The sequence below is a fragment of the Nannospalax galili genome, unplaced genomic scaffold, assembly GCF_000622305.1.
Source record: "Nannospalax galili isolate Female #2095 unplaced genomic scaffold, S.galili_v1.0 scaffold1287, whole genome shotgun sequence".
NCBI classification, from domain to species: Eukaryota; Metazoa; Chordata; class Mammalia; order Rodentia; family Spalacidae; genus Nannospalax; species Nannospalax galili.
In genome coordinates this window covers 1,563,021-1,578,336 of record NW_008357051.1, presented here as the reverse complement: position 1 = coordinate 1,578,336, position 15,316 = coordinate 1,563,021, and the positions used below count along the sequence as shown (strand labels likewise).

General features: G+C 44.7%; 1 protein-coding gene across 1 annotated transcript in view; it reads left to right on the top strand.

Annotated features, from left to right (window-relative positions):
- Ext2 (exostosin glycosyltransferase 2) overlaps positions 1–15,316 on the top strand; it is a 162,149-nt gene that overhangs the window by 3,240 nt on the left and 143,593 nt on the right. Inside the window, exons 2-3 of the mRNA XM_008855042.3 lie at positions 8,691–9,256; positions 10,847–10,936. Coding sequence (XP_008853264.1) covers positions 8,721–9,256; positions 10,847–10,936 — 626 coding nt within the window. The 5' untranslated portion in view covers positions 8,691–8,720. The remainder of the gene's footprint in view (positions 1–8,690; positions 9,257–10,846; positions 10,937–15,316) is intronic.

Genomic DNA, 15,316 nt, shown 5'->3' with positions numbered 1-15,316 from the left:
ACTCTGTGGTCTCTTGTTCTCTGCACATTGGCCAATTGTGGGTTTCTGTGTTAGTCACCATCTGCTGCATAAGGAAACTTCTCTGGTGAGAGTTGAGAGATGAATTCATCTTATGTGTAGAGGTTGCATTGAAGATGTGCTGCTTAGGGCTAATTGTCTCACAGGCCCTTATTTTCTACACTTGACCAGTTGTGGAACTCTGTATTAGTTTCCATCTGTTGTAAAAGGAAGCTTCTTTGATGAGTGGTGAGAGGTACACTTGCCTCAGCTAGTCATTCTCCTGCAACCTCAGTGGGAAGGGACCTATTTTATTTTTGTTTTGCATTACTGGGGATGGAGTTCAGGACCTAGGGCATACTAGGCAAGCACTCTGCCACTGAGCTACACTACCAATCATCCCCCTCCCATTTCTTTTATTACAAGTGTTTATTGTACCTCAAGTGCTTGCCTCAGCCTCAATTTTAGTCCTCAGAACTTGGTGTAGACTTTGGGCATGGACTTAGCCTATGTAGGCTACCCTAGCGCTGGGGGAGCTTACATGTCTGGGCTGGCTGTGGGTTGTGCGTGCTCAGCTCCCTGTCAGCAGTTGGGTTGGTTCTGAGATGTGTTCTATGTAGATCTTCAGGTGCACCCAGCAAGACCGCTACCCAGTTCAGTGTGTTAGCCAGCTCCACCCTAGAGCCCCCCCCCACCCCTCTCCTATCTCTATATCTCTATCTTATCTGTATCATCTATATCTATATCTATGTCTATAATCTATATCTGGTTTTCTGGACCCCCCTTCCTGCCAGCTATTTATGCCAAAGCTGGTTTTTATTTTTAGTTTGACAGGGCAAAGACCACGACATTACGTAGACTGACTCTGTCACCCTCAGGTGGCAGCAAGGACCACCTTGTGCATTGTAAAGTGAAGTAACCCCTGTACTCCAGTGTCACAGCTGTGTGACTCATACAGGTGGCAGCTTGGGGTGAGATCCGGGGAGGAGGGAAGGCAGTGCCCACAGGTGGCCTTAGCTCTTGAGTGGCTATGCCCTGTGGGGATGGGAGGATGGTGGCCTTGGCCAGCTCTTGGCATCTCCCTTAGGAGCATTGAGGTCAGAGAATGCTGGGCTGAGGGCATCCAGATGTCAACACAGAGCACATGTTGAAACATGGGAGGTTCTGTGGCAGCATGTCCTGCAGCTGCGGGCCAGAGTTCAATCACCATTGTGGGGGAACAGCAAAGGAGGCAAAGGCCTTGACAGGTGGCCCTCAAGTTCAAGGTCACAGGAGGGAAGACACCTAGGGGTGGAGAGAATGGGTGGAGTCACTGAGAACTTTGAACTCTCAGGCTTTGAACCCTCTAGGTTCTCAGGGCCAACAAGAATCCTCTGTGGTAGAGGAGAGCAGTTTCACCTAGCCTGGCAGTATGCAGAGCCCTCCCCTGGCACCATGCAGAGCCCTCCCCTGGCACCATGCAGAGCCCTCCCCTGGCACCATGCAAAGCCCTCTCTTGGTCCCATGCAGAGCCCTTCCTGGAGGCCACTGCTTGTTCCTTGTACACTTCAGGATTCACCTCTACCTCCCTCTGACCTCCTCTTCTCCTAAGCTGGGAGGTCTTCAGGTACCTGAGGCTGCAGGAGCTGGCCGATGCAGACCAGCAGGAGATGAGGGACATGTGTGGAGTTGGGGGAGTGGATAGGGAGAATGTGTGAATGTAGGGGTGTTCTCTCTGTCCCAACAGGACAATGGGAACTGATCCTAATATGCTGCCGGACAGCCTTCTTGAAGTTGGATGCCACTGTGACCTGTACCACTGGTTCTCACCCTGGCATGGTTTCGCCTCCTCCAGAGGTGTTTGGCAATGTCTGGATACATTTTTTTGTGGTTAAAACTAGGGTTCTGGGTTTTTACTGAGTAGAGGCTAAGGATGCTAAGAAACCACGTATGATCTATAAAATAGTCCTCAACATAGACTATTATGTGGCCCAAGATGTAAGTGGTGTTAGCCAAGACCAGAAACTCTGGCCTACAGTAAATGAGGGGGTGGGGTCAAGATCAGCTTGGCAGAGTGTTGAGGAAGGAACTGGGAGTCTCAGGGAGGTGGAGCGCTTAAATAGTTTTATTACTCGAGGCCAGAGTTGTAGTACTTGCCTGGGTCTCTGGGAGAGCCCACCCTCTTCACTGGTAACACTAGAGGGGCTGGTGTCCCTGAGAAACTGATTGTCCTTTGTAGGCTGGACTGGCTTTCAGAGATGTTGCCATGGAAATGGGTTCCCAAGTTCATGATGTCAGTGATAGGGCTCTGAAGTGGCAGAGGCCAGGTTTAGCTATTGGGGGCAAAGGCAGACATTGTGAGCAACAAGGCGGGACTCAGCCAGGCTGTTCCTAAGGGCAGCATATCTGAGCAGCCATCTTGGATGCCCCTTGACTTGTAGAACCAGGGAAAATACTGGGTGCTGACAAGAAGATTGCCAGCTGCCACACTAGAAAAGGTTTTCAGATTTTCTCGGACCCATATCCCATGGATTGAGGGTGATGCTGGGCCTCTCTGTGTATGTATGTGTGTGTGGTGTACGCACATGTGTGTATGGTATTTGTACATGTGTGTGTGCAGGTGGAGGCCAGCAGGGGATGTAGGGTATTCTGCTCTATCACTCTTGGTTTTATTCCCTTGAGACAGGGTCTTTCACTGAATCTGGAGCTAGACTTGCCATCCAGTAAGCCTGTGATCCTCCTGTCTTGCCTCTTCTAGCACTGGGGTTACAGGTATATGGGTGGCCGGACTTGGCTTTTCTTTTTACGTAGGTGCTGGGGGATTTGAACTCAAATCCTCATGCTTACATAGCAAATGCTCTTACCCACTCAGCCATCCCCCCAACCCCTGGGGCTCTTTGAGAAAGGACCTCGAACATCCCTGCAAGTGTAGACAGACGCTGCATCGTCCCTCTAGGGAACTGCAGCTCTTCATTAGGAAAACTGTACATGGAGGAAGTGATAACACAGACCTTTTGAGGCCTGCCGAGTACAGAGTCTAAACTGATACTCTCACCAGACAGTGCCCCCAGCCAGTAATAGATAGGAGTTGCAGACAGATACCAAGTCTTCCAGGCTTTTGAGGGACCAGGAATAGCCTGTATCATCTTCAGAGGATCCCTGGGTGCCTGTACTGCCTTTGACAGTAATGAGCTTACTAACACCCTCTGTTCTTTCCTGCTCCTCTCTCCTTGCTCCCTAACTCTGACTTTCTGAAGTTACCTCCCAGATAAAGAAATGACTCACTTCTCCTGGCCTCCTCTCTGCTGGGATGGGAGTGATGGGGAGAGCTAAAACCAAGGTAAGTTGTAGACAGAACGTGATGCTGAGGACTAAGATGGTGGGCATCAGCGTCTTTTCCTCCAGTTCTCCTAAGTCCTATGTGAGTCTGAGTCAGATCATAACCAACTTGGGGAGTTCCTGTGGCTCCATGTCTTCATCAAACCTTGCTGGTGTTGAACATTTCTGTTTTCCTATGCCAATGTGGGTATAGATGTCATATTGTGGTTTTGCTTTCTCTGATCACTAATGAAGCATGTTGTCAGATGTTTATGTGTCATTCTTCTGTGAAATTCTTTAGGTCTTTTGTCTAGTTTTATATTTGGGGCTTATTGTTTTCTTATCGAGTTAAAGATTTGTTGTTGTTTTTTTTCTGTCTTTTTGAGACAGGGTCTCTCTGTAGCCCCAGCTGTCCTGGAACTCACTATGTAGACCAGGCTGGCCTTGCACTCACAGAGATCTGCCTACCTCTGCCTCCCAAGTGCTGAGATTAAAGTCGTGTACCACCATGCCCAGCTAGAGTTAAAGATTTTTAAAATTTATTTTTATTTATGCATTATGTGCCTGCTTGTCTGTATGTGTGCCATGTATATGCAGGTGCCCTTAGAGGCCAGAAGAGGGCACTGGAACTGTGGAACTGAGTAACAGGCAGTCAAGTTCTTTACTCTGTTTGCCAGCCCTTTTTCTGTGTTATATGCTGCAAATACCTTCTTCAGATGGATAGCTTGCCATTTAACTTCCTTCTGGTGTTTTCTTTGCATCTTTGGTGTGGGTGCACACGTGTGCTTGTGTGTGTGAGTGTGGGTGCATGTGTGCTATGGCATGCATGTGGAGGTCAGTGTCAGGTGCCCCTCCCCACGCTTTTCACCTTGTTTAGGACTGACAGCTGTGTTTACCTCCCATCTTGTCTTGGAACACTGGAATTAAAGATGCATGCCACTGTGCCTAGATTTTATGTGGGTTCTGGGAATCCAAAGCCAGGTCCTCATGGTTGGACAGTAAGCACCTTACCCACTGAGCCATCTCCCTAGCTCACTTCTGGTGTTCTTGATGAAAAAAGTCCTTAGTTATGAAATTTTTTATTTTACTTTTGTATAGTTTGACCTTTTTTTCTTAGTGTATTTTATTCAAGAAACTATTTGCTGCCAGAAGTAAAAAATATTGTCTACTGTGCTTTGAATATTTTGTAGTTTTATCTTGTCCATTTAGTTTTTGTTTGTTTGTTGAGACAAGGTCTCCCAGTAGCCCCATTTGGCCTGGAACTCACCAGGCTGGCCTCCATCTCACAGAGATCTACCTGTCTCTGCAACACTACCCCTGGCTAGTTATTTATTTTTTAACTCTACATAAATAAATTTTTTCTGAAAATCAGTTTAGCTTTCTTGTAAGTTTCATGTTTTTTTAAAAAAACATATCTTGGTGGGATTTTTCTTTGTATATGGTCTTCTTGGAGTTGAATATCTTGAATCTTTTATTAGTATCATTAATTTAAAACTTTTAAAAATGATTTATGTTTATGGATGTTTTGCCTGCATGTATGTAAGTGTACCTATGTGTGCAATCGTCTTGGAAACCAGAAGAGGGTATTGGATCCCCTGGAAGTGGAGTTACAGATGCCGCCATGTGGGTGCTAGAAATTGAACCTGGGTCCTCTGCAAGAGCAGCTAGTGCCCTTATCTGCTGAGACATCTTTCCAGCTCTAGAAGCATATTTTAAGACATTTTCTACTTCAAGTTTTCAAATGTGCAGCACAAGTTCATAAATAGGATCCTATCTTTTTGATATTTGAGCATACAGAGTTCTTTTCCTTTTTAGTACTTGTTCATCTTTTTTTCTTGATCTTAGTTAATCTTACCAGAGTTAGTCACATGCCAGTTCTACTAGTCTTAAAAAATATAATATTTAGCTTTGATCACTTTTATCTCATAATTTTTATAATTTTACTTTTTTAAATTTAGTATTATTGTGGGGAGGGGTAGGCATGCCACATTGTGCATGTGGATGTTAGAAGACAACTTTGTAGAGCCGGTTCTCTCCTTCCATATTTTTGTCGATTCTGGGGATTGAACACAAGTCACTAGGCGGGCATGGCAGGCACTGTTATTGGCTGAGCCATCTCATCTATCTCCTATCTTTAAAAAATTAAAAAATTTTTATGTGTATGAGTGTTTGGCCTGCATGTATATAAGTGCACCATGTCTGTGCAGTGTCCTTGGAGGCCAGAAGAGGGTTGTTAGTCACCATGTGGCTGCTGGAAACCAAACCACGTTCTCTGTAAGAGCAGTCAGTGCTCTAAACTGCTGAACTGTGTCTCCAGCCCCTGTCTTGTTTTTTAATTAATGAATTGTTCTGCCTTAAAAATTATTTCCTTCAGCTGGGCATGGTGGTCCACACCTTTAATCCCAGCACTCAGGAGGCAGAGACAGGCAGATCTTTGTGAGATCAAGTTCAGCCTGGCCTATAGAGCAAGTTCCAGGCCAGCTGGGGCTACTGAGAGACTCTGTTTAAAAACAAACAAACAAACAATGAACAAAACCAAAATTATTTCCTTCTATTATCTTTGAGATTATTTTGTTGTGGTGTGTCCCCCTCCTCCATTCCTCCTCTTTCTTCTGTCTTTCTTCAGTTCCACTTGCAGTGTAGGCTGACCCTGGAGCTCATTCTTCTTCCTTTGCCCCCTCAACATTGGAGATAGGTAGACCTTTTTCTTTATTTTTTATAGTTAGTCTGTAACTTGTGAAAACTTGTAAAGTTCATGTGTGGATACTTCTTTGATCCCTTTAACCCTAATGTTATGGGAAAATATCATTTTTCCAATTGCAGGTAGCCTGTTCTTCAATGATAGAATTGATTTAGTCAGTTATGGCTAGAACCTTAAAAAAAAAAAAAAAAAAAAGTCCGTTCCATGTGCTGTGGCTAATACTGTGTACTTAAGTGTCATTCTGTGAAGCATTATTACAAACACATGCACTCACACTTGTCCATATTGGACCACATTATAAAATGGGTTTCATATTGTGGATTTTAGGTTAAAAAGTTAGAAACCCACTGTGTTAAAAGGTACTTTTTAAAATGAGCAGAAGTTTCAAACCTGAGTGTACAAAATGAACAGCTTGCTCAATGGCGGATTTTAGACTTACTAGGTACAAGCTGCATTGGTGGGTCAGTGAGTCCCTGGGCTTCTTGCCCATGGTGTTTGGGAAGCACTGATTTAGTGTGTAAGTGGACCTAGGAAGCTTACTGGCAAGGCTTACCTATGGGCTGGTAGAATGCAGTCCTGTCTCAACTCTTCCCCTCTACAGATTCGGGGAGGGAGGCACCCAGAGAGGCAGTGAAACCACATCACAGAGTGCAGGGGGAGGTTGGGGACAGGTGGGAATGTCCTGCTAGCTGTCAGACTGGCAGAGAAATGAACAACTTTTTAATCCCCTAATGGAGTCAAGCAGTGTCCCTTGAGTGGCTGACACCTGCACCATGATCATCTTGGAGCCTTAAATGGATGAACTTCCACACATTGGCCTATGATAGGCTAATTCCGCAACATGTTCTGGTTCATGGTCTCAGAGACTCAAGTGAAATCACTTTTGACAGTGGCACATCTTCCCCACAACCAGCAGTGGTTTAAATATTCAAGGCTGTACAGTCCTCATGTGTGGCCAGTGATGCGGTGAGTTCCAGTTAGCCAAAGTGAAGATGGTTGGTCTGCCCTGTGAAGGCCTCTGAGCCTTTGAGTTACTTCCCTCTGAGGTCAGAAACCTCAGTGAGTGGGATGAGGCCATCTATAGTTTGGGACTTGGAGGTGTAATGCCAAAGTGCTCATTGCAATCACCTGGTCAGTCTCTGGCAGCTGTCCTTCACACTCAGGCTCTGCCTTCATCCCCAGAATGTGCGCATGAGCTGTGGGAAGCTGATCTAGTAAGCACCTTAAGTTATGGTCTGCAGTGCAGTTCTAGTAAGCACCTTAAGTTATGGTCTGCAGTGCAGGTCTAGTAAGCACCTTAAGTTATGGTCTGCAGTGCAGGTCTACCTTTGCAGCTGAGGACTGCATGTTCCCTTCAAGTGTCAGCCACCGTGCTTGCTGCTGGCTTCATTTTCCTATTGCTGTATTGCTGTGGCTCAGAGTGACAGTGAGCACTGGTGCTTCAACAAATGTGCAGCCTTGGGTGGGGACTGCTGCTCTGTTCCCTGCTGGATGACTGGTGTTGTGCCTTCTACTGGGGACTCAAATTCCTCTGTGGTGAGAGGCCCAAGGAAGACGGAAGCTGGAGAGAGCTCAGGGCCTCAAGTCAGAATGTACTGTCTGCTACACTTCTGTGCCCAAAGCAAATCACCCACAAAGGCAGACTGGGGGTGGGGTGGGGAGGGACAGGGCTTCCACCTTTGTGTTGGAGGGGAGCTGGCCACATTCCCAGATGGGTCTTTGGGGTTAGACTCCCTGTACTGACCCTTTTCTCTCCTGTCCTCTTCCTCCTTACTCTTTCTCTTGCACTTTTTTGTTTCTCTCACCCCATTCATTCATTTGTATATTCCTTTCATTTAAATGGCCCAAGCTTCACCTTGGTTGTAAGATACTGGCTTGCATTAGATGGAAAGATGGGGACTGGTCTCTTCTTGAGTCCCCTGCACTCTCTTCCTCCCACTCTGTTCTCACCTGCATTCCCTTAGGTTTGTCTCCTTTCCCTTCCAAGTCTCTGGAAACTTCTCTAGGGTCTCTAGGGTCCACCTTACTTTCAACTTTGTCTCCTTCACAATATTTAGTAGAGGCTTGTGATGGTTAGTGAATAAATGAATGAGAACAGATTTTTTAGAGTTACAGAGCATCATTTGGTAGACTCATTTTATGTTAGACAAATGTGTCAAAATAAAATCATTATCTGTAGCTATCTTGTTTTGGACTTTTCTCCTTTGGTCAGCACCTCTTTCCCAGGACCTTGCATTTCTCTGCTTATGCCAAAAATGAATATTCACAGGGCACAGCTTTATATTGTATATTGACATTCATATTGCATATTTATGTGTAGTATAAAATATTAAGTAGATTATGTCATACATATGTATTCATACATAAAATAGATATTTGCATATATTTCCAACGTCAAAAATCCTTTTTGCCATTTCAACAAACCGTGCAAGGCAAATAAGCATATTAGAGCTGCCTGTGGTACCTCATGCTTGTTATCGTAGCACATGGGAAGTGGAGGCAAGAGGATCAGGAGTTTAAGACCAACCTTGGCTACATAGTTCAAGGCCAGCCTGAGCTATGTGAGACTTTGTCTCTCTTTAAAAACAAAGCAAAGCAAAACAAAAATAGATATATTACAGGTTGAATAGTCCTTTTAGGTTGTCACTCACTGCCCTAAATTCTTGATTTTCTTGTTTTTGTTTTTGGTGACCAGGTGTCTGAGGAGGAGGCTACCTGTGTCATTATGTGTGCGTCGGTCAAGTACAATATTCGGGGTCCTGCCCTCATCCCAAGAATGAAGACCAAGCACCGAATCTACTACATCACCCTCTTCTCCATCGTCCTCCTGGGCCTCATCGCCACAGGCATGTTTCAGTTCTGGCCCCACTCCATTGAGTCCTCCGGTGACTGGAGTGTGGAGAAGCGCAGCGTCCGGGATGTGCCGGTGGTCAGGCTGCCAGCCGAGAGCCCCATTCCAGAGCGGGGAGATCTCAGCTGCAGAATGCACACATGTTTTGATGTCTACCGCTGTGGCTTCAACCCAAAGAATAAAATCAAGGTGTACATCTACTCCCTGAAAAAGTATGTGGATGACGCAGGTGTCCCTGTCAGCAACACCATCTCCCGGGAGTACAATGAACTGCTCACAGCCATCTCAGACAGTGACTACTACACAGACGACATCAACCGAGCCTGCCTGTTTGTCCCCTCCATTGACGTGTTGAACCAGAACACCGTACGCATCAAGGAGACGGCGCAGGCCCTGGCCCAGCTTTCCAGGTACCTGACACTTAGTGACCAGAGTCCAAGGGATGTTCCAGTGGCATCAAGGGTCCAAAGGGAAGAGGAGGGGCAGGAAGGCTTCTCTTGTGCTGGCCTCCAGATGCTTCTTACAAATGTGTAAGAGACTGATGTGTAGCAGGAGGCCTGTGCTGTGAACTTCGACCTTGGTACTGCCATCTGTGGTGCTCTGTGGTGGGCTCTGGCTTCTTGGAGTTTACAAATAAGAATGGCTTTCTTCCTACACTTTGTTTAGATTTAAAGACACTGCCTTCCTACCCCGGTGACTTAGGTAATATGTGTTAGCTGTGAAAAGCTTGATATAATTCTACCCCTACGAGATAACCACTGACAATGTTTTACTGGGCTTTTCAGTCATTTTTATATTATATAAATATTTATGTATAGGTATAAGCATTTTAATCAGGAATGGCATGTGATACATATGATCTAGAAACTTCATTTCTCATTATGAATGCTCTACATTATGTTTGTGTACACATGTTCATGTGCATGTGTGCATCTGTGTGCACAGAGACCAGAGGTCAGTGTTGAGTGTCTTCCTCTATCATTCTTTACTTTTAAATTTTTATTTACTATTTTTATTTTATGTGTATGAGTGTTTTCCTGAATGTATGCAAGTACATCTGTGTCATGCAATGCCTATGGAGGTTAGATGAGGGCATCGGATCCCCTGGAACTAGAGTTATAGATGGCTGTTAGCCACCGTGTGAGTGCTGGGAACTTGAATCCCAGTCCTCTGCAAGAGCAGCCAGTTCTCTTAACTGTGGAGCTATCTCTCCAGCCTCTCTACCTTATTTTTTTGAGATAGGGTATCTCAATGAATACTGGCTGGCCAGTGAGCTGTAAGGATCCTCTGCCTCCTCAGCACTGGGGTTACAGGCATGCTCTGCCATGCCTGAGTTTTATATAGATGCTAAAATCAAACCCAGGTCCGCGTGTGACAAGCTGTTCCTGACTGAGTCATTTCCCTAGCCTCTCATAGTTTTAATAATATAATTTAAAAATATTTTATTATTTTCGTTTTATGTGTATGAGTGTATTATCTGCATGTATGTAAGTGCACCTGTGTCGTGCAATGCCTGAGGAGGTCAGATCCCTTGGAACTGGCGTTATGGACAATTGTTAGCTGCCATTGTGGGTGCTGGGAGTTGAACTCAGGTCTTCTGCAAGAGCAGGGAGTGCTCTTGACTGCTGAACCATCTCTCTAGCCCTTATAATTTTAAAGATTATGTAGCATTTTATTTTATGGATAGCCTATATTTTATTTACTTTTCTTACCGAATAATGACCATTTAGGCAGGTTTTAGTTTTTCATGATTAGAAATAGTTATGTAGCAGATGTGCTTAAAGTACTCACTTTCCAGTTTTTATTTCAAGGAACCAGCAGCACCTGCCATCCTGTTAGGATCTGCAGTTCTGTGCACCTGAGAGTGGGGACTACTTGCACTTGGGGTTCAGCAAGACACTATTTTGGGCTGGGGTTTCTTGCACTTGGGGTACAGCATCTGATTCTCCTTTTTTCATACTCGACCCATAAATTCTCTTACTTGTTTAATTTCTTAATAGGTGGGACCGAGGTACAAATCACCTACTGTTCAACATGTTGCCTGGAGGTCCCCCAGATTATAACACTGCCCTGGATGTCCCTAGGGACAGGTAAGCGTGTGGGGAGGCTGTCCCTGTGATGGGTGGCTGAGGAATAAGTAAATTAAGACCCTTTTGTTTCTGTGAAAATTATATTCTTGAACTACAGGGACATTTTATGAGCAGAATTGTTTATTAAACTAAAAAAAGGTCTTAGGCATTTTCCTCCTTAAGACATAGAAGTGTTGGACCTGCTTTATATGGCTGGGAAACTAGTTAGAGCTTGAGTTCTAGAACAGCTTCCAAGAAAGCCAACTGCTTAGTCTGGGCTAGCAGCTTAGTTCCAGATACAGCATCCCAAGACTGGGTAGTTCAGGTTAATGTGCCTACTTTCTCTGAATTCAGGGCCATTTGCTGAAGTAGCTTTGGAGGGAAAAGTGGGATGGATGTGTAAAGTGTCCCTAAGCCTGTATTATAAAGGCAGTGAGAGTGCTCTGTGCTCCTTTAATCAGTCAGGTTCTTCCCTCTCTCCCCTCCCCTTCCTTCCCACCCTCTTTCTCCTCCTTCCCACCCCTTTCTCCCCCCTCCCTCTCTTCTTTCTTCTCCATCCCCACCCCTACTTCTTCCTTGTTTCTTCCTTTCTCACAAAGCCTACCAAACGGGTAGAAGTGCATTGAGGTGGACTTGAGTCATGATTTTGACTGAGTTCACTCATTAGAGTTCCCTGCTCTTTGATGCACTGACTTTCACACTTTAGCCAGAGACTCTTGGAAATTTCCAGAATGAGCTGTTGCCCCTGGCACCTCTTTTCTTGCTTGGTTCATGGCTTTGAGGAAAGTAGAAAGCTTGGTGCATAGGTCAGGGTTCTGGACAGTATTCACGCTACAGGATTATTATGAGAGTGTGTATAGACAAGTTTATCCGGAAGTCTTATTAGAGCTGCTGATGAACTTGAGGTCAGTGTTACTGACTGGTCCCATCCTGAGGCTAGCCCTGTCCTCAGCCTGCCAAAGGCTAACACTTTCATCTGTGGAAATGTATACTCTGTCCTGTCTTCACCTAGAAGGTTGGATCCGAACCTTCTTTGCTTTGAGTGATTATCTTAAGTCAGGCCTGAGTTTTTGTCTGGAAATAGGATTATCAGTGGAAGACAACAAAATGGTGCAGACACCATTCTGGACGAGAGGGGGCAGTATGGTCACACAAGTGCTGCCAGCGCTGCCTGCTCAGGCTGATCCCTGCCTGCTGGACTCCTGGCTGGGCTTCTGCTTGTATAGACACCCACATAAAAGCAGAAATTTGTAAGAGGTGGGGGCATGGAAAGGATAGTAAAAGGCTAAGGTTGTAGAACTGAGAAAACTAACCTCAGTCAAACATTTAAGTGGTGTAATAAGCTCCCACTAAAGCTAGAATAATATGAGTTCCATGGGTGTGGACCAGGACACTGTCTGAGGCCCAGGCACTTATTGCTCCTCTGGGGGAGGGAGATGCATGAGAACAGAGCAGGGAAGGAAGGGGCTATCGGTGAGGTGTCTTTTCTGCCCTGGTGTGCTCTCAGAGGAGCTCTTTCTGTTGGGACATTTTACTTCCTGCCAGCATCTTGTTGTGTGCATCTACATGGGAGATGGGTTTTGTTTTTATTAAGTGCACATGTTAATTGTGGGAAGGTGCTAGACGGTCTGAAGGCTCTTTCGGGATCTAGAAGGTGAAATCATGTTTGATCTTGATTTTTGGGATATTTCACTGTGACTGTGGCCTTCTGCCAGGTGAGGAGTAGTAGATTTGCTTGTTAAATGATTTTTTCCCTTGTTCTTGCTCCTGAATTGGAAGATGTGTAGAATAATTGTATGGGAGCTTGTATGTGAGCTGAATGGCAGGCTTTCCAAAATTAGAAGGTAAGTGGACCAGATTAGAGCTCAGAAAGGTATCCTGAAGCCCAAGGTTACAGATACGATTATTCACACAGTGTATGTTCAGAGAATTGCAGGAACCTGGACTGAATTGGAATCAGGGCCCTCAGCATGCTAAGTAAGCACTCTACCCCTGAGCTATAGTCCCAGCCCCAAGGTCTTCCTGTTTCCCTTTGAACTTTTAAAACTGTCTGCATGTATGCAGTTTTTAAAAACATGATGCATACATACTTTGCATGGGAGTTTGAACTATGTAAAGAATAAAACTAGTCAGCTCTATTCCTCCCAATTGTACTCCTCAGTGACCCTCACTGTTAGAATATTATATTTATTTTGTTTCCTTTGCTGTGATAAAAATACCTTGGCAAAAGCAACTTTCAGGGAGAAAGGGTTTATTCAGATTGCATCATTGCAGGAAGACAGGAACTTGGCAGCAACTGGTCACATCCACAGTGAGAACAGAGAGAGAAAGTGAGCATGTACAAGTTCCCTCAGTTCACTTCTCTCACAGAATCCAGGACCCAAACCCAGGGGTGGTGCTACCCACTTTAGCCTGGGTCTTCGCACATCAGTTAACATAATCCACCCCCGAGACTTGCTCACAGGCCAGCCTGATATAAACAGTGTCTCACTGAGACTCCTCTCCCAGGTGATACTACATTGTGTCAAATTGACAGTTAAAACCAATCATCACAAATCTTGTTTTTCTAGACTTGTTTTTTATGAGTTTAGACACAAACATGCATACGCACCCTCATTTTAACTTTAGGAGGAGCATGTTAGACCTTTTTGATGCTTAACTAATGTTAATTTTGTTTGGTATGTCTTGGAATATTACTACCTTGGTTTTTTATTAGCCTTTTTTGCACATATATCTTAAATATTTCTGCTTTTATGTGGGTGTATATTTAATTATTTGAACATGTTATGGAAAACTTGAAACCTGTACAAGAGAAGAGAGGGTAGAAAGTGACCCCCAAACACCCACTGTTGACAACACTGCCGTCACCTTGAGGCCAGCCTTGTTTGGTTTGGTCTGTCTCCCCTCCCTCAATACCTAGAAGCAAGTCCCAGATGTTATATCATTTTATCTGTAGATACTTTGGTGTGAGTCTCTTTATGATATATACTAAAAATTGTAATTACTGGCTGGAGAGATGGCTCAGTGCTTAAGAGTGCTTATGTAAGCATGAAGACCAGAGTTCAGATCCCAGAACTCATGTAACAAGCTGGTGTCACATATGCCTATAATCCCAGCACTGAGGGGAACAAAAACAGGAGAATTGCTGGAACTCACTGACTGCTGGTCTAGCAGAAAAACTTGAGGTCCAAGTAGAGGCCCTGCCTCAAAAGAAAAAAAGCAGAAAGTGATAGAGAAGGCACTTGATGCCCTCTTTTGGCCTCTGTGTGTGAGCAAAAGTGCACGGACACGCACACGCACACACATACATGAATGTACACTGATCACACACATATAATAAATTAATTTAAAATGCATATTAAAATATTCAGAACAAGAGTAAATAAATCTATATTTTTAAAAGGATAAGAGGCTAGAGAGATGACTCAGTGGTTAAGAGCATTAGCTGCTCTTGCAGAGGACTCAGGTTTGGTTCCTAGCACCCATGTGGAGGCTGACAAACACCCATCCTTAATTCTGTGGTCCAGTGCCCTCTTCTGACCTTCATGGGCACCAGGCGTGCACGTGGTACATATACATATGTGCAGGCAAAACACTCATCATACACATAAAATAAAAATAATCTTTTTTAAAATTAAAAAAAATGATAAAAGCATAGCTGCAACACTATTATCATACCTAAAAATATTCACAGTACTTTTGTTGTTTTTGAGACAGTCTCCCCCCCCCCCCCCCCGCACGCTCTCTCTACTCCAGACTGGCTCCAAACTCTCAAAGTCCACCCTTAACCTTCAAGGGCTAAGATTATAGGGTATGCACTATTTTACTCTGTATAGCAATAATTCTTTAATATCTCCAAATATCTAGGCATTATTAAAATTTACCTGTCTCTGAAATGTTTTTGAGTTTTGTTTGACTCATAAACAAGCAGGAATGAGCAGCAAGATCAGCCAGTGTTTGTGGTTTTATTTTTGTTTTGTTTGTTACTAGCTTGATGTTGGACTTTCCTAGCCTGATTGCCTGGCCTGGTGAAGGAGAGCACAAGATAAACTCACAGGCTCTCTGTGCTTAGCACCGTGGATGCTCAGTAGCAGGAGGACTGTGAGCAGTCTGTGTGGATGGAGGTTGGGTGGGTGGAGGGTCTGAGGCTGCAGGAGAAACTCAGTGACAGGAGGCCTCACAGAGACAGAAACTCTGCAAGTGCACAGTGCCAGAGACCTCCAGTGATGGAGCACTTGGCCTGTCATCAGTAGGCTCGTCACACTTGGACTTTATTGCCCACAAGTTTTCTATTCAGTCTCTTGTGGAAATGAGCTCTGATTTGATGAGAAAACAGAACATGCTTCTCAGACTCACTTTGCAGTCAATGTGAAACATATACTATGTAAAGCAGGGATGCTT